The 23409-nt window shown below is 41.7% G+C and overlaps 1 protein-coding gene and 3 long non-coding RNA genes across 5 annotated transcripts; 3 read left to right on the forward strand and 1 right to left on the reverse strand.

The window, feature by feature from the left end:
* Positions 1 to 711: 711 nt before the first annotated feature.
* Positions 712 to 18995, forward strand: LOC148685973 (uncharacterized). Of its 2 annotated transcripts, none has more exons than XR_015949634.1 (3): positions 712 to 953; positions 3670 to 3809; positions 18858 to 18995. It is a non-coding gene; the product is annotated as an uncharacterized LOC148685973 (long non-coding RNA). The 2 variants fall into 2 exon arrangements; XR_015949635.1 differs by lacking the exon at positions 18858 to 18995 and adding an exon at positions 7017 to 7133.
* LOC148685974 (uncharacterized) lies at positions 4273 to 5860 on the forward strand. The gene is made up of 2 exons (XR_015949636.1): positions 4273 to 4599; positions 5619 to 5860. It is a non-coding gene; the product is annotated as an uncharacterized LOC148685974 (long non-coding RNA).
* NSUN3 (NOP2/Sun RNA methyltransferase 3) lies at positions 6991 to 23184 on the reverse strand. The gene is made up of 6 exons (XM_035114826.3): positions 22941 to 23184; positions 20589 to 20698; positions 18770 to 19113; positions 16943 to 17097; positions 15965 to 16086; positions 6991 to 7258 (listed from the first exon to the last, which is right to left on the reverse strand). The coding sequence occupies exons 1-6, from the start codon at positions 23037 to 23039 to the stop codon at positions 6997 to 6999; spliced, it is 1092 nt and encodes a 363-aa protein (XP_034970717.3). The 5' UTR covers positions 23040 to 23184; the 3' UTR covers positions 6991 to 6996.
* LOC148685975 (uncharacterized) lies at positions 19130 to 23317 on the forward strand. Its single transcript, XR_015949637.1, has 3 exons — positions 19130 to 19257; positions 19821 to 19902; positions 23180 to 23317. It is a non-coding gene; the product is annotated as an uncharacterized LOC148685975 (long non-coding RNA).
* Positions 23318 to 23409: the final 92 nt, after the last annotated feature.

The following is a 23409-nucleotide window of genomic DNA, read 5'->3' on the forward strand; positions in this document are numbered from 1 at the left end:
AAACATGAATACTGTCAAAAATTCGCATAAAACAATAACAATTCTCATGCAAAATACAATTCATACACACACACACACACACACACACACACACATAAGGACCTCCTACTGGAGTAAGAGGTTAGGCAGCCAAAAAACTATGGATGAAACAGCTATAACGGACAGTTTTAAAACACTTGTGGTCTTGAGTTCCATCCCAGAGTTATTAAATGAATGCTGAACCACTAGCCGTGAATCACACAGGTGTTCAGACTGTAATATGAAATATTTAAGGACTATTAAATATTAATAATACATAATCCAAATTGAATAATTTTTGGATAAAATAAGTGTATAATTGTGGGGGAGTGGGGGTATCTCTTTGTTGCATGTTAAGGGGAAGGCTGTTACTCAGAGCAAAAACTCCTAGAAAAATTCAGTGCACACGCACATAAATAATGAAAGCTATACCAAGCTCGGTTTTATAATTTGACACCAGCCCCTCCCCTTGAGAATGGTTTCACAGCCACTCATCCATGAAAGAGAGTTATGACATTTTTGCTGAAGAAGGAAGTCATTTTATTTTAGTTACTACCTACAATGCATTTTAAATAGGGCCCTCTGAGCTGTGGGATGCCTGCCACAACACACTGCGTAGTTCTGTAAACTGTAAGGGGTGGGGAATCAGGAATAGTGTGTGTGTGTGTGTGTGTGTGTGTGTGTGTGTGTGTGTGTGTGTAGCCAGGTCCACTACAGCCCCTCAAGGGCTCAACAGGCATTCTGGGAAGGTTGAAAGACTAACCGATGAAAGTGCTTTTTGACAGATGTCTCTTTGCTGTTAAGAAAAGGTTTATGGAAAATTTTCCTAAGTCAAAATTGTGTATGGGAGACACGACGCAGCTTCAAAGATGAGGGGAGCTCACGTGTAGTCCCCATGCTTGCCGTTTCAGTTTGACAACCTGATTACTGAATAGGTAAATAACTTCCACATTTACTTTCATTTGTATTTAACAGTGGGAACCTCGCGAATCCCCGCAGCACACACAATTGTGGGAAGCTAGGCAGCAAGGCTGGATTCGTGGTCAGTGATACTTTGTCGAGTTTTCCTACATGATGCTGACTTGAGTGGCTTTAAAAGAGGATTAGACCAATTTGATTTGATATTTGTATTCCGCTTTTCCGACAAAAAATGTTGAGCTCAATGCAGTTCACAACAATCACAACAGCATAGAAAGAAAGAAAAAACCACCAAACAGCACAATCATTGTAATATCAAACACAAAAGTATGCAAATAAAGCAAACAACAGCAACAAATTAATCAAAACAACTAATACAAATTCAATAAGGGAAATACTGTAGATGTAATTGGTCGCTGTGTAGCTACTTTTGTATTGGTTTCCATGCAGCTGAGATGGTTCTTGCCTTGCTTTATTCATATGTTGTAGTGCTTGTTGTATTCTATAGTTATTTTATTTTATTTTATTTTATTGCTTATCGTATTTTTATGGTGTTTTAAATTGTTAACCGCTTCAGGGTAAAGAAAAATGAATGGGAGTGATGAGTTGGCACCAAGAACATGAATTATTGGGATTTTCCTAGAATACATTTTGTATTGTTCTAGGGCAGTAGAGGACACAAGTGTCTTAATACACCTTTAGTCAAATACACCCATTCTTTGAGATCACATTGTCTGGAAATAGGAATTGAGGAGTGATTGAAAAATAAATTGCTCATTTATGTATGCAATTAAAATATGTAAGCAAGTCTGAAGGAAATATAGAGATGGCATATGGAAACACCATTTGCATCCCAACATTGTGCACATTTACAAATAATGTGGCTAAACATAGACCCAAACAACCATTAACTGCTCTTCCAGGCCTTCTCTTTTTGCTACTGACATACAGTGGAACCTCGGTTTATGAACACCTCGGTTTATGAATTTTCGGTTTACGAAGGCAGCGGACCCATCTGGAATGGATTAATTCACTTTCCATTACTTTCAATGGGAAAGTTCGCTTCAGTTTATGAACGCTTCAGTTTATGAACAGACTTCCGGAACCAATTAAACCCACAGTACCAACTGTGTTCATAAACCGAGGTACCACTGTAATGCTATCAACCTAGCCCCATTTCAATACAACCTCCTTACTTAAATCATGGTTCCTTTGCTGCCTGGTGGTTATTGCTCCTGTTCCTGTTGTCATTTTTTTGCTTTCTCTCCTTCTATACTAAAATTCCAGTATCCAGATTGCCCCCAATTGTACAATATCCACCTTCTTTATTTCTGGTCTGGGCAAGGCAGCTGAAACAATGAATTAACTGTACATTAATTGTCATTGCCCATCTTTTCTTCTACCTTTACTATGCGCAAAAAACCCTCACAACAAACCTGTCTAAAGAAACAGTGGGGAAAGTGGGAGAGAGGAACAGGCTGCAAATCATTTAGGAGAACACCAGCCATATTTTTTTTCTTAAAAACTTCATAGGAATATAGGAAGCCTGGCTTGCTAGACTTTCAGATGGGAGTTTTTCTTAGCCTTATCTGGGCACTGCTGTTCTAAGCAACACATCTCAATGATTTGTTACCATACATTTCCGCATCTCCTAGGACATTTCGAAACATTGCATTGCTGGACTCCAGTGTGCTTACTCGCTCTCTGTCTGTTGTGAATGGTAAATGCAGCGTTTGACGCATAAAAAGCCAATTCAAATTCTAATTATGTAATCCCAGAAATGTGCTTATTAAATTTGAGAGAAAGAGGCCTTAATTTTAATAATATTAAATCTGCTCTGGTGATAACACACAAAAGGTATAGCATATGCATGTATTTTCTTCCATTTGAGTCCTTCCAGTTACCCTGGCAGAAAAAGCTGCCTGGCATTCCTTGTGATGCTTTTGTTGTTGCTGTCTCAGGCTTCCCGTCCTCAAAGGCAAGGCTAAGAGTGCAGCCTGGCAGCTCAGCAGAAATCTCTAGTTTGTATTAACCATATCAATCACTTTACAGGCCCCCTGACAGGATCACTTTAGACTGGGAACTGGAAGCTGTTCCCAGATCTGAATAGGATGCCAGCTCACTAGATTTTCACCTGACCCAATCATGGTTGGTTTTTGTGGGGGGCTTTTTGGGTGAGGGATTTGCCAGTTGCTGGAATTTTTGTTTGTTCCCTAGTTTTTATGTACAATTCCTTGCATGTCGAGGTACGATTGGAAAACAAACAATGGAACTTGCTGTGAGCTGGTTTGACTTTGTTCAAGGCAGTGCCCTGTGTACAAGCTGATCATCAGAGTCATAAAGGTTATAAATTTGCCCTTGAAACCTGAAGAATAATCACACGAAGGAACACAGTTCCTAATACATTCAGATGACAATCTGAAAACACCTAACAGCTGTAATCCCCAGAATATTACATGTAATGCCGGAATTTGGAATCATTTCGAGATATAAATTCAGTTGAGTGAATCACAATATCCCTGTTGCAACACTTTCCATCGGTTTTATTTACCATGTAGGAAGTGTAGCAGAAAAGCAAGAATATATTTTATTCAGCACGCAAATCAAACACACAGCTGAAAATAACTTGAAGCAGCGTAATCCAAAGTACAGTGGAAGAATGTTTGAAAAGCTGGGCTTCATTACAGATCTGTAATCTCAGCTCCACTGAAATCCATGTGATTTGTTTTTCAGATAAGCATGGGTAGAACTGTGGTGAAGAACTGGTTTTAATATGGCCCATGGTCACATCGAAAGCGCATTCAAAGGTCATTCCCCCAAAGAATCCTGGGAACTTTAGTTTCCACCTCACAGAACAACAATTCCCATCACCTGTAAGTACAGTTCACAGGATTCTTGGGGGGGGGATCCATGTGTAGTTCATCATTAGGCTGATAAATGCATGTTGACACCTAAATATATGTATGAGATGCGGTAAAATCCATCCTGAGAGCTTTTAAGGGTTAGGTTGGGGTGGGGTTGGGGGGGAAGGAGTGTGTGTTTAAAGTGCCTCTGTGGTTCGTACAAACTTTGATCTGCACATTTTTATTATTATTTTTGGCAGTTTTATGTGAATGTGCTTGCTTCATGAATTGCTGGGTTTTTAAAAATTATGTTATAGCTTGGTGGTGCCTTTTAATTGCTTCGCTGTTATGTGGGCTGAGGGAGCTTTTAAACATGCTGTTACTAAATGCTGTAGCCTTGGAGGCTAGCCCAATCTATTGGCACCCTGCATGGAGGACTTCTCAGTCTTAAACAACAAAGGCTGCGAGGCTGTGCAGTTACTTAAGGGCAGGTCTCACTGACCTTACTAAGTAAATATGATCAGTATGATGCTAAAGGAGACACATAACAATTTATGGTGGTGCGAGTTCCTGTAAACATTTGTTGTAAACTGCGGAGGCAGAACATCTCCATCAGTGACTACTAACCTTCATGGAGATGTTCTGCCTCCATAGTTGGAGTATGCGTCTGAATACCAGCTGGTGGAAAGCACAGGAGGGAAGAGTGCTGTTTTGCTCAGATCCAGCTTACGGGCCTCCCATAGGGCATCTAGTTGGCTACTGTGAGAACACGGTGCTTCACTAGATGAGCCACTCATCTAATCCAGCAGACTCTTCTTAGGTGAGCCATTCTGCATATGAGTCAGTCTTAGGCTGTCCTTGTAGGAAATGCTAAAGGCCTGGGAGCACAGGTCCACTGGAAGCGGCCTTGGTCTATTGAAGTCTTGGTCCATCTAGCACAGCATCGTGTATCAGGGACAGGAAAGCTGTGACCCTCCAGATGTGGTTGGACTCCCAACTCCTCAGCCCCAGCCACCATGGCCAATAGTGGAAGTTACAGTCCAACATCTGGAAGACCAAAGAACTGGAAGAACTGAGGCAAAGGTTGATGTCACTCAGAGTGAAAACCTGGTTGGACTGGATACAGAGTGATTGATGGAAAGTTGCTCATAAGCTCTAGAGAAGGCACCCCCCAAACCTCAGCCCTCCAGATGTTTTGGACTACAATTCCCATCTTCCCTGACCACTGGTCCTATTAGCTAGGGATCATGGGAGTTGTAGGCCAAAATATCTGGAGGGCCGCAGTTTGGGGATGCCTGCTCTAGAGTGAAAATCTGTTGGCACAGAATGCAGCCTTCTTTATGTGAAAAATAAGGAGAGTGAGTGAATATCCTATTTTCTATATCCAGATACTTGGTTAAATTGGAAATGCTAATTGTTGCCTTAACATCAGTTTAGTTTAGTTTTATGATGGAGCTGTTAATTTATTTATCGATTGTTTCTATGGATTGTGTAATATTTGTATATTATTTTTGGCATGCTGCTATTATTTTATTTCATCATTCCCTGCTTTAAAACTGAAATATTCAGTAATGAGCGGGTGATCAATACCGAAGAAATAAATATTAGTATTGTTTTGCAATAATTCATAAATTATGACTGGACATTTGCTTGAGAGTGCCATTTCTTCGTTCTCTCTTGCATTCAGAATAGAACTGACATCACTTTAGACAAGCCATTTGTTCAGGACTGTTTATACCAGTAATTATGGCTGAATTTGTGTAGAAATGCTCTTGTAACACTGTGTGGCGGCTACTGCCATTTGTCATCCTAGTTTCATTTCAAGTATTTGTTTTGCAGCTGCCAGATAAGATGCATTTATGTCTCCAAACTCCATGCCAAAGCACCACATTTGCTTGACAATCTGCTGTTTTAGAGGCCTTTCAACACAATCAACTCTTTCATTGCATATTCTGACAGAGATAAAAGCAGTAACAGTAAGCTGGTTTCCATGTGTCACCTACAACCTCCAAGGGAGGCAGAAAACAATCCTTGAAAGGAACAAGTTACTTCATAATAAAACTGATTTTGTTGGCACATGACACAGCTTCACCATCATATAAACCAGACACTGACTTTTAAAAAGTGCATGATGATATGCATAATCTGGTAGGATAGTGGAAAATAAAGTGTTAATAACTAAATCAATCTCTCATTGTCCTGAAAACTGGTCCAGAAACATGGCATCTGAAAAATCACAAAACCCAAGTTACTTCTTTGCATGCAAAAGAAATGCTATCCAGTGGCTGAACTTTCTATTTAACATACTTACTTGCTAATAAGCAGTAGAAAGTTAATGTTTCTAGAGATGCCTGCTCAGCAACTTTCCCCGGTTAAATGAGGTTGATGGTGGCTGTTTAGGATTCACTGAACATCCTTGGAAATGGAAGGTTGGTGAAGCAATTCCAAAACAAGACTATTTTGACAAACCAAATTTGAGCTCTGCAGCCAAGCAGAAGGATCTTGGGCAAAAGGGATTCCAGTTGTCACTATTTGCAGGGTGCGGCCGACACTGCATTATAGATTAATGCGATCTAGGTGTTAACTTGCTGTCCACTGCTCAATGTGTGCGCAAAACTAGAAGATACCACCAGAATATCCAACTCTACAATTCTATGATTCTAATACGAAGTCTCCACTCCTGGTTCTCATAAAAAAAACCAGAATTCATAGCAGGCATTTGTTCCTGAAATTTTCCCCTGTTTTGTGTAGTGAGGTGCTGTGAATACATGAAACAATTGCTTCCATCTTTTTAAACTGTTTGCTCCTAGTGTCATCCTGTGTTGAAATAAGTTTCTACAAGCAAATACATTTTAACTGGATTTAAAATTAGTGCTCAAATTCTGTCAATTCCGTTACAAGCTACAGGCAAGTGCACACACATGGCCCACAGACTAGTGAATTGGGTGTTCTTCAACACGCCTACAATTCACGTTTGGAATTGGGACAATTACTGAAAACACATCTCTGCATGTCTCATTGAGCATCCCCCTGCTCCTCCCCCAATCTTCCAATTGGGTACTGAAATAGAAAAATGGATGGGGATGCTGCTAGCAAATAGAAGAGATTGGATTTCAGTCTCCTGTTCAGGTTTTCACTTCAAAATGCTGTTGCCCCTTAAAAAAAAAGGATTGGTCATTATGACCTAAAAGAACTGCAACCACATGAAGAATACCAATCACATTTTCTTTAATTTAGATATATACATTGGTCCCCAAGCTTTCCCCCTTTCTGGAAGTACTAGAAGTTCATGCTGCTGGACACCAGAAGCAAGAGTGAATTCCTGGGATGCAGAACTGGCCAGGGAGCTCATATCCACTGGGCAAACATTGCTGCAGGAGTCGAGGATGTGTGTTACGACATCACTATTCTCCGCCTTAGAAAGAGTGCATGTGGAATAAACCAGAGATCCTCCAGGACGCAAGGCTTTAATTGCAGACCTGTGTGCAAGGAACAAGAAATGTTGAGTTGGATTGATTCAACGTATGCATTTCAAATGAGAAAGCCTTGTAGCAAGATCCACACTTCTTAACACACAACTAAGGAATATAAAATCCGATTTAATTGTATTACAGAAACCATTAGCGTGTTATTTGAGAAAATACTTTTAGAGTCTAATTTTGTATCATTAAATCTTCTATTAGAATAGCATTTTGGGGTTCTTATTTATTAACAGCGTCATGTTATACCTGTGATGCTGACTGTGCAAAGAGAACCTCTAAAACCAGATATGCATACTGAAAAATGACGCAAGTCACATGCTTATAAAAATGTCCTCATTTGTGTGTGCAATTACAGCTGTTAAACATTGATTATGCTGTATCTCTTTCCGAAACTCACAGCCAATATTGCTTTTCACTAGAAACTCGCCTTCTCATTTCACCATCTTACAATGTACCTATTATGAGGTCACCAGCTTGCTTAGCAGTATAGCATTCTAGGGCTCAATGGGCAGACTATCCACATACACTCCTGATGCAGGAATATTACATATCCTCATACACTGCTGTTATTGGGAATGATATTACATACTACTATTTAAATTGTGCTGTAGAATACTACAACAACAACAACAACAACAACAACAACAACAACAACAACAACAACTTATTATTTATACCCCGCCCATCTGGCTGGGTTTCCCCAGCCACTCTGGGCGGCTTCCAACAGAAGTATTAAAACACAATAATATGGACAAGGTCAAACTGGCTTCTGTGTATCAGAACTTAGCCAAATGATAAACCATCAACAAACGGTTATACAGTGTATTTGAAAGAGTTTCAATTTGTTGAAGAGTTGCATGGAACCAAATTTCCACAGCAGTAATCTGCCAACAACCTGGGAAAAGACGTCACGCAACATAGGTCATACTCTTACATTTGGTTGATTTGTGCCAATGGTACTAAGACTACTTTTGGGGAGAAGTGATAGAAAGGACAGGGAGATGGAAGGAGGCGGGAAAAAAACATATATGTATCCTGGGTCAAATCCACACCATATATTTAAAGCCCATGGCTTCCTCCTAAAGAATCATGGGAACTGTAGTTGAAGGGTACTGGAAACTGTAGGTCTGAACTACAGTTCCCAGGATTCTTTGGGGGAGCCATGTCCTTTAAATGTATGGTGTAGATGTGACCCTAATCCAAAGTAATTAAGTTGCACTTGTATTCCATTGAAATCACTGAGAAACAAGCTGCAACTACCTTGGCCCACTGTTTTTAATTAAGCACAACCAACTTTCTTGAATCGCCCCTTTACTTCCCCCACAGACTGTAATATGGTAATAATACTGGTCACTCCTACAGGGCTCCTTTAAGGATTACTGATATAAAATGTGAAGTGTTTTAAGCACTCTGGGAAAGGGCTATGTAAATTATACGCAGCATTATTATGAGTTTAAACAAGGCTCAATTAATCGCAAATTTAGCACCAGCTCAAAGAACAACCGTTGAACACGATAAATGGATCGATCACAAAGCAGGGAAGTTGAAGAATGTGGATTTAAGCCATGGATATAAATGGGACAATAAACATTTTTTTTTATCCCAAGCACTCTGAAGACTTGAAAGCTGTTAACGCATTCTGAATATCCTCTAAAGGCTTCCATTAGCAATAGCTGGAGAGAAAACAAACACGCAAGGAAAAAGAAAGGCAAGAAAAGAAAAATAAGCAAAAGAGAATATAGGAGCAATAAGTATCACTTCAAATTCTCGGCAACTTTGAAAAACTTGACATTTTAAATGTCACCTCCCCCCCCCCCGGCAAAAAAAATCTTGTTGCTAGAAGTTGCCAAAAAGCAACTCCTTCACATAAAGACACATTAAACTTTGTGATAGACTGCTATTTATTTGTTCTTGGCCTCTCCTCTCTCCCCCCCCCCTCTCTCACACACATACACACACTTTATACAGAGGGAGGCATACATACATACAGATAGGGCAATAGAGTTGGCAGTCATTCACATTACAAACTCCACTTCCTCAGCCCACTCCTTGAGCGACTAATTACATGTTCTTTATCCTGTTAGAAGGACCAGCATTAATTATGATCTGAAGAAGTGTGCATGCACACGAAAGCTCATACCAAAATAAAAACTTAGTTGGTCTTTAAGGTGCTACTGAAGGAATTTTTTTTATTTTACAGCATTAATTATGTCCCTAATTTATGCACTGTTCGTATTAAAACAGCAGCAAAAAGAGAAAGCAAAAATTTCAGGCTGAGTTATGGGAGATTATGCTGTACTTCAACGCTGCCATCTCGTGTTTGCTATTAGAAGTCGTTTTCTGAGAATGCTGGGCTGCTTCTGATGAGCAGAAAAGCAATCCCCTCTAAGCCACTCAAGCAGCTGAAATCACATTTACTTTCATCCCCACATTCCTTCTTATGAAAGTGATCATAGATTTTGTTTTCCTTTTAAAGATCAACCTGTCCTAGCCACATCACAGCCACTCCACTTACATTCCCCAGTTATTGTAGGCTTTCCCCTCCCACACAAAATCAATCCGAAAAGGCCAGAAAATCCCTTCTGTATCCACAATATGCAATTTATCATATGCCTCTGAAGCGTGGCGACACGCTGGCATTGGTGGTGTGCCAAAAGCAGTGCCAGAGAGCTTCATACATGTCTCACCTCACCTTATGGAGGTGATGATAGCTCCTTTTGTATAAAAATCCGGCAAGAGAATACAGCATTTTAGGTTGAAAGGGATATATATGAAGTTGAAATATTAGCTGAACTGTTATCATTCACATAGTCATCCATTGTTTTCATCTAATTTTTGTTATCCAAAACAAGACTATGCCCAGGGAGGGAGAGACCGAGAGACTGCAATCTTGATTAATCTTTACATTTTAGTTTATCCAGCTGGTATAGCTATAATATTGTTGCCCTTAAAGCCGTTGCTCTTAAAAGGGTGTGTAAGAAGCCCTGTACTTACGTGTAGCTTTTCAACCTACAATGAAAAAGAAAGATTCTTCTGTTTCCTGGGGGAGGAGGGAAAAATTGGCAAAAAGGGGGGGCTTCTGTGGGGGATCTGTCACCCCTCTCAGTTTGCAGTTTTACAGCGATGGGAGTGGGCATGTTGCAAAAAGGATTTGTGTGTAAAAAAGAGCAAGGCTTTGAGGGATGTTGCAGGGCATTGCGGCTAGGGCTGAAACCCAACTGAACTGATCATATGAGTTTTAGCTGTATCATTAAATTTGCATATAAGTTGCAAAGCATTGTTTCTGAAGTGTTGTTTCTTTGTCATAACGGAATCAGAAGAGGGATTCATCCGGTGCATGAGAGAAGGGGGGGAGCGCCTCTTATAAGACGGTGCTTACATCCAAACACACATTAAATTCCAAGCCTAAATCCAGTCTATATATCTTATATCTGGAGCACTGACAACATTCTTGGAAATCTGGATGGAGGCAAATCAATAGAGGTATAATAGACCCAAGGGATAGTAAACAAATACTGAAGAAATTCCCATCATTCCTGACTGCTGGTCATGCTGAAACTTATGTGAGTTGTAGCCCGGCAACATCTTGAGGGCATCAAATTGGCTACCCTCTATGAGTCGGAGTCAACTACCTGGTCCCGCAAGCAGAAACCCATATACTGTCATACCTCGATTTAAGTATGCTTCGGTTTGAATACTTTCAGTTTAAGTACTCCACGGACCTGTCTGGAATGGATTAATCCACTTTCCATTACTTTCAATGGGAAAGTTCGCTTCAGGTTAAGTACGCTTCAGTTTAAGTACTCTGCGGACCGTCTGGAATGGATTAATCCACTTTCCATTACTTTCAATGGGAAAGTTCACTTCAGGTTAAGTACACTTCAGTTTAAGTACTCCGCGGACCGTCTGGAACGGATTAATCCACTTTCCATTACTTTCAATGGGAAAGTTCACTTCGGGTTAAGTACAGACTTCCGGAACCAATTGTGTACTTAAACCAAGGTACCACTGTAAGTGCTTCTGCTAGGGCGATGGGACTTCACACTAAATTTCTCCACATGGCCCAAAATTTAGTTTGGGCACTAAAACTCAGCTCTCTCTCATAAGTAGTGCAAGGTGAAAGGAACAAAATATGTATTTTGCAAACATGGTTGATGTATCTTGTTGCTATTTTTGTTTTATTGTACATCACCCTAGGCTCTTAGGAAGGTGATTAATGCAATGAATTAATAAATGTAGCTACACCCCTTCTCCTAAGAACATGCCTAATTAACACTTGGCCATGCCTGCCTTTAAAGAAATGAAAGATTCAAAGGATCATCTGATACAGACTACTAGATTAATATTCATAACTCCAACCCAGACAGAAACTGGTGCCATACTTTGTCCAAGCTATAGACAGAAATATACCTAGAAATTTTTTTGAAAGATCACAGCAGTACTTTGTGCCTGACTGTACATCACTCACTTCCCCCACTGTGTGTTCCAGCCTTCCAGCCATTTATAACATGTGGAAGAAGTAAAGCTCTAAATTACTGCGATTCTTTGATCAAAATGAAGTGAGCCGTTAGGTCCATTTGCATGGCATAGGAAAACCATGGTCTGGCTACTAGTGCTATGCCTCAAATCTGTGCAGTCTCACCCTCCTTCTTTCCCTGATTAGTTCCAATTCACTCCTTCACTTTCTGGTCTCCAATAACTCTGAGGTTACCATAACACCCAAATTTAGCAAGCTACGGTTACCTGCAATCCAGACCCGGAAGCACAGTTGAAGCTAGCCCTCTTCATGGCCAACTAAACAGCGAGGGCTGTGAGCATGCCAGCCTACCCCCTTCTTCACTGTTGCTGACCTCAACAAGTGAGAGGGCAACTGTGTGAAGTGGGAAGCCATGTGCACTCATTGATGCTCCAAATGTCACCCACACCCTCCAACAGTCCCTTCAGCCAAACCATGAACTGTAACCAAAATTTGTTTGGCGGAGATGAACACAAGCTCAGGGTTGACTGTAACGCTAAGCCAGACCACAACCTAGACCTGGTTAGCGTGGCAGCAAGACCTGAGGAGAAGCAGAATGGCTGTGATTTTCACTCCAGGATTTTTGCCCTTAGTCAGTGTGTTAATAATATGTTAATGGGTAATAAACCACACGGAGTGATCTCATGCACACACATAAGCTGTAAAATCCCCGTTTCAGAGTCTTGCTGGTTCATGGCAAAACAGTGAAATGTTATAGTATTAATAACTTACTTTTATTTGTTTTAGCCAGAAGGCATAACAGAAAAGGGACGTATAACAATGGATTAATCAATGCATTTATTGTTTTATTTATTTGTGAATAACGAGAGGTGGACGGCTGAATTAATATTCAAAACTATAGCAGAAAAGTTATTGGTTTGCAGCTGCTATTGCTGTAGCCTGGTATGCTTACATCAAACACACAATTTCTCTCTCTTCTAGACAGCAGGCCCAATTGGATTAAATGTGCTTTGGGGAGATGAGCAATTTTGGTTTGTTTGGATTTTTCTCTACCAACAAGGTTCCTGCTGTCAAGAATGTTCCACTTCAGTATTATAATCTAGAATGATTTATACAAATTTGCAAAAAATTCACTGAATGATGTATGCTTCCTTGAGCCAGGAGTTCACAAATTGGATTTTACATGTCAAATATTGGAAAGAGAAAACTGAAGGAGGTCAGTGTTTTAAATGTGATTGATTTCTCCAAAGGAAATGGGTGACATGATGCATTACTGCAATAAGACACTCATATTTCGGTTATAAATCACAAGCTTCCTGTAGACCTTTTCTTGAGGAAGTCATGCAAAGAAAAGGGAGAAAAAACAGTCCCCAACCTTCTCTTGTGCTGCCATTTATGAGAGCGTTCCATAAAGAACACTACTTTTAGGAAAACAAACTATTTTATTTCTCTCTCAATTCATCCTGACAGCTGGAATACTTCTGAGGTGATACATAGCACTACATTTAAAAGCTTTAGCATTTGATCAATAGCCATAAAATAATATATAGCGGGAGAAAATGAATGAGGAAGAAGGGGGGAAATCCTTGCTTAACTCATTGGCCTCCCCTTTCATATAACCTTATCATATTATATGGCTCTACATTTTACATTTCTAATCATTTCTACTTGCCTCAGTAAAACATAAGGCAAGGGCAACAGTATAAGAAACAGTAAACCAAATACACCTAATTCAAGCCATGAATTTTCTTGAGGACAGATGAAAAACCTAGAATACATTATTTAGAAAATTAATTGTATGGGTTTGGCTAGCAATGACCAAGGGCTGATGAAAGTTGCAATCCCACATAAAGTAAATCAGGATATTAGTCCCACTGAACTTGATGGGACCAAAGCAGGAAAAATGCTCTCTGGAACCAACCCACTTGTTTTAAGTAGGCGCGAGAAAGAAAACCTTCCTGTTAATTGTTTATCTATTACAGCTCCCTCCTCCTTTTTCTTGAGGATTCCTGGGAATTCTGCTTCTGAGAGTTGGCTAGGTACTCTGCACACAGCCTAGATCCCCACCCTCAAGATTTTCAGCACAATCCAAACTTACAATTTCCAGCTCAACTACAGGAGGTTTTAACAATTAAAATGGCCTGAAATAGGTTCCTGTTTATAGTGCAGGTCACCACTATCCAAGCTCAATGTTTGCTGGAAAGAGACGATGTAAACACCACTACTTTCCTGCTGGCCTCATGATCTGGCTAGGAACACTGATAAAACACAGCACCAGTATACACAGTATAGGGTCCCACTGGGAGCATTCTGGGCATGCTCTTAGGGTAAGATCCCAGCTGAAAACGTCTCCTCTGGATAGAAAGAATTTTCTTAGTGAAGAAGTAAGTGAATAGTCAAAGTTTTTTTTAAAAAAAAATCTAGGATGCCCTATTGTCAATTATGATACATGGAATACTATGGAATATATCCCATATTACAAAGTTGGTTAAATTAACATACTTGTTAAGATTTGGGAATAGTGAGATAAGCAAGCCTTTTCCCATATGAACCTGATTAGATACAAATAAGTAAATCTGATCCGAATTTTAGAACGTTTTTTATTCCAGTTAGAACTTGCCTTGTGCCCCAGCAAAACTGTCCCCTCTCCGATCATAGCCAGTTGTAGAATTTATGTTGAGTGATACTGATTCTGCTTCTGTGATCATTTCGAGGCCAACTGCATTTGTAAATGTTTGCAAGCAACATGGACCCTCATCTCAACAGGTGGCCAGACTTAATGGCAATTTCCCATCAAGGGCCTTTAGGTGACCCCCTTCTTCTGTTTACAGTAAGACCTTTCCGAAACGTGGTGTTGAGAGTTGCCTCAAGCATCTTTGTGAGCAGTCAGCCAGAGTGGCTCATAATCTCGGCCAGCTTGGCTGAACAAGAAACTTAAGAACCCATTTACAGGGTTTTGCACAGAATATAACAACTAACAGCTTTCTGATCAGGGTGCCACCAGTCAGAAGATTAGCTAAGGAAAACATGACTCGGGGAAACAATCAAACCAGAAATGTGGCCACAAACCCTTGTCTACAAATCCAGAAGTGTCAACAGCAGCTTTCTTGGTTTAGAAGATTTGACACTTTTGTTATGTGCCAAAAAAAAGGGGGGGGGGACAGCAATTCTCTTTCCTTCAATGCATAATGATGCAGCAATTTCAGATAGAAATCATAATGAAAGCATGAGATTGTTCTTTATTATAATAAAACAGAAAGTGTTGTGGATAATTCCAAATGCACGATCAAATGGTGACCAAGTGCTGGTATTATTTGGAAACCAAACAATCTACAATGGACAAAACAACCCAAAACCAACTCTTCCTAACAGATCTGGAGGGGATCATATCCTGGGCTAAGTCTAGAAACATACCCAGCTCACCTGAAATATCAAGAGTAATGCCCTACCACTGCGGACACCAAGAGAAGGGCAATGGCAAAATAAAAATGCAGCAGCCAATGTTTTATGCATGTTCATGATGCAATGTGCTATTTCACATTTTAGAAACTGCAGGGTCAGTTAGACGCTACATGCCATTATTGTAGGTGTACATACACCGAGGTACTATTTCTGGGTTAGCGGAGTCTGTAACCTGAAGTGTCTGTAACCTGAGGTACCACTGTACTTAACATTGTGAGGTACTGTTGACCCGATGACTTACAGGCAACAATATTGTTATACCGGAAAAGGAAAGTTCTCAATACAGGTGCAAATGGTCCTGCACTTCATACCCTCATACTCAGGTAATGTATTTTTATGGCTTTCTTAGGATACATTTGTCCCCCCAAAGTGTACTAAGGTGATAAAAAATTATATTATTTTTTTCTACGGGTAAAGAAAAAGCTTTCTGAAAAAAGGTTCAGGAGACTGTGTTGTATTGAAGTACATTAAAAGGCAAGTAAGCGCAAACTGATTCCTCTGCCTCCTGTGACTGTCCTAGTTACAGGCCTATCGCTCAGCATGAAGAGCAGAATCTCTCTCTCTCTCTAATACCATGACAGTTATTGGGAAGCGACAGTGTAGCTCTATGCCTTCTTAAATGATGACTGGCTCTGTGTGGCTGCATATGGAGAGGGTAGTATATGGGTCAGACAGACACCAAGCCTCAGAATACAATTCAGCACGTCCTTCAGTCCAGGGCTGAGCGTTATTGAATTTCAGTCGTCTTCCTTTGTGTTTCTTACCTTAGCAGCTGTATCTGTATGGCAGATAATGCTTTCCTTTGTGCTAATCGTAGGGTAGCCTGCTGGGTATCGGAAGAGAATAACCAACTTCTGTCATTTGAGCATGGAGCATCCACTAGTACCTGAGCGACCAAAAGCAAAGTAAAAATAAACTGAACATGGAAACTCTGGACATAAAAATCTCATACTGTGAGAATATCACCTAATGACAGTGCCATCTCCCTACAAATCAAAGAAACTTTTTACTGCATTTCAAGCACTACATGCATTTTATTCAAATGCAAACATTTATGGAAAACAAAAATGTTTATAAAAAAACGTTTCTAAACCAGTTTAAACAAAAAGTATCAAAGCAGCATACAACCATTAAAAAAAAATAAAACTGCACGAAACCATGTAAGAAATATATACCTTATACAGTACACTAATAATAAATAGCGAGCCCTTAAGCTGGTTATCAAGGGTCCCCCCGAAAGCTTGGGTGAGCAAGAAGGTCTTCAACTGCTATTGAAAGCTCAGCGCTGGATCTTGGGAGTGGGGACGGATTGTTCCATAATGTAGGTGCCATCGCAAATAATGCCTTTTTCCTAGTTGATGCCAGATCAATCACGGCAGGCCATGGCACCACCAGAAGGGGATCTTCTAAATATCTTAGAGAATCATATAGTTTGAAAAGGCACACGTGTTTTTTTAAATATTTTAATATTGCTGTGTCTGCCGCCCTGTGCTCCTTCTGGAGGAAGGGTGGGATATAAACTGAAAAAAAATGATGTTAATATCAGTTGCCCTGTTGAGAGATCTGACGGAACCCTCTGCAACCCAAAGGATAAATGCATGATTAATAAATTACAGTTTTTATCTTCCTATTTTATTCAAGAGCCATCAATGAGAATGGTGATATCCCTGAACTGAAAAGGGGTTGATGGGAGAATGAGAAAGTCTTGAGCCCCATGAAGCTAGCAGCCATGATAAAGATACCTTATCAAAGCCTTCAGGCTGAAGATTTCCAATTTGCCTTCCATCCAACTGTGAAACAGTAATGAGACTCATCAAAGATTCTGGGATGAAGGATTCCAGTGTCTGCTTCAGCCAGCGTGATCTCAAATGGTCATACTCATTGCAGTGCAGAAGCCCTAAAGAAAAAGAATCTCAGATCAGTTAAGACATGCAGTCAATTTGCCACCTGTCCCAACAAACTGGCCAAGTTGGCATGCAAACCAGACTATCAGAACAATCCCTGTGAAATCGGAAGCCAAAGCTAGAAGTAGCAACATTATCTCAATAATTAGAACTAAATAAAATAAAATAAGAACACATGAGCATGTAGTGGTGAAGCAATCAATTGATTGGTCTCTCCCATTGCCAGATGATTTGACAGTACACAATACGAGGAGTGGAAACCATTTGCAGCCCAGGGGTACCCAAAATGTGGACCACTGCTTGGTCCATGAGCTTCATTCAGGTGGTCAACAGTGTGTCTATGGATTTGTGGTTGAAGACAGGAGACAGCAAATCCTTCACATTAAATATCAATACTGATTTAATTGTTCTAGTTACAGGTAGGTAGCCGTGTTGGTCTGAGTCGAAGCAAAATAAAAAAAATTCCTTCAGTAGCACCTTAAAGACCAACTAAGTTTATATTTTGGTATGAGCTTTCGTGTGCATGCACGAAGCATGTATCTGAAGAAGTGTGCATGTATCTGAAGAAGTGTGCATGCACACGAAAGCTCATACCAAAATATAAACTTAGTTGGTCTTTAAGGTGCTACTGAAGGAATTTGATTTAATTGTATTTCACTTGCTTCTTTTATTTCTCACATTGCATTTTACTGTATTACAATTTGAATTCTATGGAAGAAATAAAAGAAGCGATAAAAACATAATTTTTTTAAAAAACATACAGCTCTAGCACAGAGCATTACATTTGCTACAACACACAGAAAAATCATTTTAAGTTGTTGGGTGGGAGATGAGAGCTTTGGGAACCACTGATCCAGCCAAATGGTCAAGCAGTCTCTTTTGGAACACATACATTGATGGTAGAATAAAAATATTGTAAGAATTGCCTTCGGTGGCAAACTACATTATACTCCAGGTGTGTGCAATGAAGCACCTACTGTCCCTTTTTTACTGCAAAGCACCCACAGGAAGGAATGATTTGCATTACTGGGGTGATGACAGGCCAGCATCCTTTCACCAGGTCTGAGAGCAGCAGGCTAGCTTAAGGGAGCATAGAGTAGGGTATGTGCCCACAAAGTCTTGTCCTCCAAACAACTTGCTGCTGCCCCTCAAACATCTGCAGCTTGAGGCAGCCTCTCCAGTCTGCCAAATAGTAGCACTGGCCCTGCTAATCCTCTCGCATTCTCTTTTCCTTTTCATGTGCCTCCTGCACTCAACAAACTGGGAAACGTTCTTTTAACGTATCAGCACCTCACAAGCATGCCAAGGTTGCGTTGGTTCCCCCTCTAGCTGACCCTGCAAAATTAGAGTATCAGAGTATCACAAAGACGATGTGAAAATATCAGAGGACTGCAGAGCACTTCTTTTCATGTGCCTTCAGACTAATGCACAGAAAAATTGGTGTCAGGCAGCAAGGGCATAATATGCAGATTGTGTTTGAAATAAAAATTACAACAGCTCCGATTCCAGTTCCTGATGTGCTGGGTTTTGACTGCAATAGAGGGGGAAAGAACGCCGCAAGAGCTTTCTTAATGAATCCCTCTGAATAACCTGCTTAATAGGTTATTTAAGCAATCAAGCAACCAATTTGTGTGTTCTAATTGGCTTAGGAGTGCAGTGGTTTACCTGGCCAAGCATACTGAAGCGTTGCTATCGATTTACCCCCTGGAGCAGCGCACATATCTAAAACCTTCTCTCCATTCTCAACTTCCAGGGCCAGCACAGCCAGAACTGACGCTGCATTCAGCAGGTAATATTCTTTCAGTTTGCCAGCTCTGTGTTTCTGAGCAGGGAATCTTCCAGGACTGCTACTGATGTAACACTTGAGTGACTGCCGAAAACAGGACGAAGTTTCCGGGAGAATGAGGCGATAGCCCTTTGAGTGCAAGTCATTCTCCACTTCAGAGGAAAAATTGAATTTATTAAGGAGGACAGCATACTGCCAGCACTGAGGTGTTGAAAGCACTTGACTGGAGATTAAAAAAGAAATATACATGTTACACATAAGCATGCTCTGGCATATAAGGAAGACAAAAGTGTGTCAACATCAGGAAAAGGGGAGAGGAAACAGCTCAGCACCAAGCAGAGATTTATGCTAAACTGATGGGCTACAGGTAATTTGCAGGCTGCATTACATGCAAATGCATTTTCATCATCACCATTTGGATCAATACACTGAATGAAAGGCTACAGGAGGGTGGCCTATGGCACCTAATTTTTAGTCTGGAATTAGTCACTCTTAGTGTGATTTGGATTATAGAAACTGCCTTTGAATTTTTCCCTTATCACATGATTTACTTTCTGTTTTCTGTGGTATTACAGGAGAGTCAGAGTGGTGTAGCGGTTATTCGGGCTATGATGGGGAAGACACAGGTTTGATTGGCATGAAGCTTTCTGGGTCAGCTTGGGTGGGCAAGTCACTTTCTCAGCCTCGCTAGTTGGCCACTGTGAGAACAGGATGCTAGACTAGGTGGGCCATTGGCCTGATCCAGCAGGCTCTTATTATGTTCTTAACAGCATATGAGAGTTTGAAGTAATGCTTAGTCCTGGCTGAGCAAACCCAGACAAACAGAATTTAGTCCATTTGTCTGTATTAGATTAAATAGAAAGGTTCTTGTGTCATTTGCATGCATACTAGGCTTCCTGTGCCTAATTACGAACTCTTCTTTTACATTAGGGATGTCCAACTAGCAGTGAACGGGTCATATCAAATCCCTGGAACAATTCTTCTAGTCCTTGGTGATCCAAATTTAATCAAGGTATATTAAAATGCTTACCCAATTTCATTTGCCAGGGAAAACAACAGTAACAATATTTCCAAGTTAGCAGTTATATTGTACATCTTATTATGAAACCAGAACGCCAATGAACTGCTAAAAACAAGGTACTGTATGTATTCCTAAATAATTAGATAAATAAGGTACATGGCAAAATGTACTTTCAGCCCGTGACTACTCATGAGAAATAGAGCCACATGGTGCCATCCAGATGCTGTTTGACTTCCATCAGAGATTTGCAGAGTTGGAGGGGACTCTGAGGGTCATTCTAGTCCAATCCCCTGCATTGCATCCTTGGCCATGCTGGCTGTTGCTGATAGAAGTCGAAGTTCAACATCTGGAGGGTTGGACACTGGCCCCTAAAAACCCATAACTTTGTCATCCCTTTTTTATGTACATAGCTGCCAAGTTATCCCTTTTTTACAGGGATTTTCCCTTATGCTGAATAGGCTTCCTTGCGAGAAAAGCGAAAACTTGGCAGCTATGTATGTAGTCATCAGATTTGTCCCCCGCCTTCTCAGTATAAAAGACAGGGAACAGAAAGCACATTTGAAAACTCAAAACTTTGCATTAGTTTGCATTCTGAGGAGCTATGCTTACTGTAATTATTTTATGGTGCATTGAACAAGGGGGGAGGGTGGGGGAGAGAAAAGAAACAGAAAATTGACCTGATTGAGTTCCACACTTCTCCCAGCTCTTTAGAGTATTGTTTCTCAAAATGTCTGAGAACAACTTGGCATATTTTCTTTTGAAGCTTTGTTTCTGATTTTGTTTCCAACTTGGAGAGAAGATGACAAAAAAGCATATATGAATACCAATTACCCAAAGGCTGTACTGTACTTGTACTTTAACTCTATGTGGTACAGTTTAAGAAGCTGTATTACTGACTTGCTAGTTGCTTCTTACCAGGTTTTCCCAAGCATCTTACAATAAATTTACAAATATAAAAATGCAGAAGCAACAGTAAGAAAAACCTCTAGAAAAATGCAAATACGGCAGCAAAAACCTTTAGAATAAGCAAGCAAAAGACTGTTTCTTCCTGCCTGTCCACAGAACCAGTTCAAAATATTTTGCAGCCTGAGGCAAAGGGCAAGATGGTCCATTTGTCCCCAATTCCATGTATGGCAACACTGGCAACAGAATGGCATCATTCACTGCACCTGGATGTGTATGGCAGGCTGTGTGGCTCTGATCTCCAGCAGAGGGAGATCAAATGTTAGAGGCTCAGGAGTGCTAAGGACACTTCCCTCCTCCAAGTACCCTAGGTGATTGCCTCACTCTGCCTAACAGCAGGGTTGGCCCTGCTCAACCTCAGCCTTTGTCATGGAGGGCTGAGGTCACTGGGCCCAAGTCCCCAATGCTACATCATCCCTACAAGAGCCAGCAGGTAAGAGGACAAGGCAGCTTCCCCTTGCCCAGATTTCCTTGCAGGGCCACAAGCAGCAGGAGGAAGCAGTATCCAGGTTCCCCAAGAAAATACACACAGAGTCCATCATCTCTACCTACTCGCTTACCCTCTCTCGCTTGAATGGGAGTGAGAGCAAATGGACCTCTTAAAACACCTGCTCATAATCTCCTATGCCAACTGTGCTAACCAGGACTGATGGAAGTTGAAGTGCAAAGCAACTGAAGGTCACTTGACTGGGGAAAGGTATTCTACACAGATAATCAGATGCCTCTCCAGTTTCTCTTTATGTCGGTGGGTGCAGTAGAAGGATGGAGGCAGAACCATTGTGGTTACTAAGATTGCAAGAAACAAGGTTCTTGAAAATCAAGCTTCAAATCCCCACTCAGCCATGAAGCTCCCTGGGTGACTTGGTCTCTCTACCCAAAACTAATTAACGGGCTTGCAGGGGAGGATAAAATGGGGAAGAGGAGAACCAAGGAAGCCGCCTTGAGCTTTTTAAAGGTGGGATATACATGTAATAAATACACATGGCAGGCGTTGGAACTGGCCATGCCTGATGATGGCTACTTAAAATACCATAGGCAGATTTACTCTCCACTCAGACCCAGTTGGGAGACAGGTGGTGGTGAATTTATCAGAATTCTGTTCCCCATCTTTTACTGTGTTCACAGAGATATATTAAAAAAGAAAATCCGGCAGCTGCATTTTATCAGTTGTGGAAAAAGATATCCCAGTTCTGAAAGGGGAAACCATTTCAAATGCCCCCTTAGGGCAGAAGAATCAACATTTTGATCGAGCAGGGAGGGCACCGGCGTGTGCGCCTCATCCCTAAAACAGCAGCGGGTGAAAAAGGGCTTCAGTTCCTTCTAGCTCAGGCTGCCCGAGAGTGACTTACGACAGCCGTGCAACTTAGTGTGGAATGAATAATATTGCAGGGTGGGGTGCACGCTGAAGCTGCAGCGGCTCGGTAAATAAGCAAGCAGCATGCAGCAATCCAGAAACATAACGCCGTGCTAAGGTCGCCTCGACTTGGAGGTGTGGCCGATCCTGGGTCTCCAGGCAAACCTTTCCCCATACCAAACAACCCCTTTGATCAGTCGCACAGAGACGCATTAACGCACGTGCAGGAAGGCCGAGCTTTCCGCTTTACGCGCGAGGAAATCCTCTGCAAGTCTCCTTCAGAGTAAGCCCCAACCCTAGCCAATGGGGGAAAGGGCGCAGGGCTGCAGCTTTCGAAACTGTAATTAAAGACCCGCGCGCAAGAACAGCAGGAGCTACGACGTTTTGTTGTGCGCGCGGGGGGTGCGGAGGGAGGAGGAAGCACGAACACTAGCTTTAAAGTAACGGATGGATTTCAAGGGACAGCCCTTTAAGGGGGGAAATAAGAAGTTCTGTCGAGTCCGGAAACTGGCGCTGCATCTTTCAATCTAAATTTTAATGCGTCTACAGCTGCAGCTGGGCTTCCAGTTTTCAAAGCCTTGAGGGAAGAGGGGAGGAGCTAGCGGCGCGCGGCCGGGAAGGCTCTGCTTTGCGATTGGTTCCCGTAGCGGCAAGGAAGCCCGGGCTGCGCCTTTTTCCCTGCTGGAGGAGGCGACGCCTGCTTGGCGCTCACCTGCTCCTTGGCCGAGGAGTGGGTGTCTCTCCGGCGACAGACGTCTACCCAGCTACGGAGCCGCCGGGCGAGCCGGCCCAAGCGCCGCAGCGCATGCATGGCGCCTCGTGGGCCGGCCCTTCGCAGCGGAAATGGAATCGCCGAGCGCGCCGGGTCATCAGAAGGGCGGGGCTGCAACCCCTCCCAGAGCGGCTTCGTTTCTTCGCAGGAAGTCAACCCGCTGATTTCTGTCCCTGCAGTTGCTGCGAAAGGAGCAGGCTTCCACAAGGGACCTCGAGGGCCATGCAGTGCAGCGAATCTTTTTCCCGACGTGGGGCTCGAAGCTACGACCCGCAGGGGAAAGCAGCGTGGTGCTGGGCGGGACAGTAGCTCGCCTACTTCACAGGGTTGTTATGGGAAATTAAATGAGGATAAGAATGTAGGCCACTTTTGAGATCCTTGGGAGAGAAGGGGGAGAAAATGCAGCAAA

Source organism: Zootoca vivipara, chromosome 4 (assembly GCF_965207765.1).
Source record: "Zootoca vivipara chromosome 4, rZooViv2.hap1.1, whole genome shotgun sequence".
Lineage (NCBI taxonomy): Eukaryota > Metazoa > Chordata > Lepidosauria > Squamata > Lacertidae > Zootoca > Zootoca vivipara.

Excerpts from the sequence above, each read along its gene's own strand:
- NSUN3 (XM_035114826.3), bottom strand. The coding sequence starts at position 23,039 with ATGCATGCGCTGCGGCGCTTGGGCCGGCTCGCCCGGCGGCTCCGTAGC. Across the intron at positions 20,699-22,940 it reads ACTCCTCGGCCAAGGAGCAG|TTGGAAACAAAATCAGAAAC; the intron begins GTGAGCGCCAAG and ends CTTCTCTCCAAG. Across the intron at positions 7,259-15,964 it reads ATACAGATACAGCTGCTAAG|GTCTGCAATTAAAGCCTTGC; the intron begins GTAAGAAACACA and ends CCTTGCACACAG.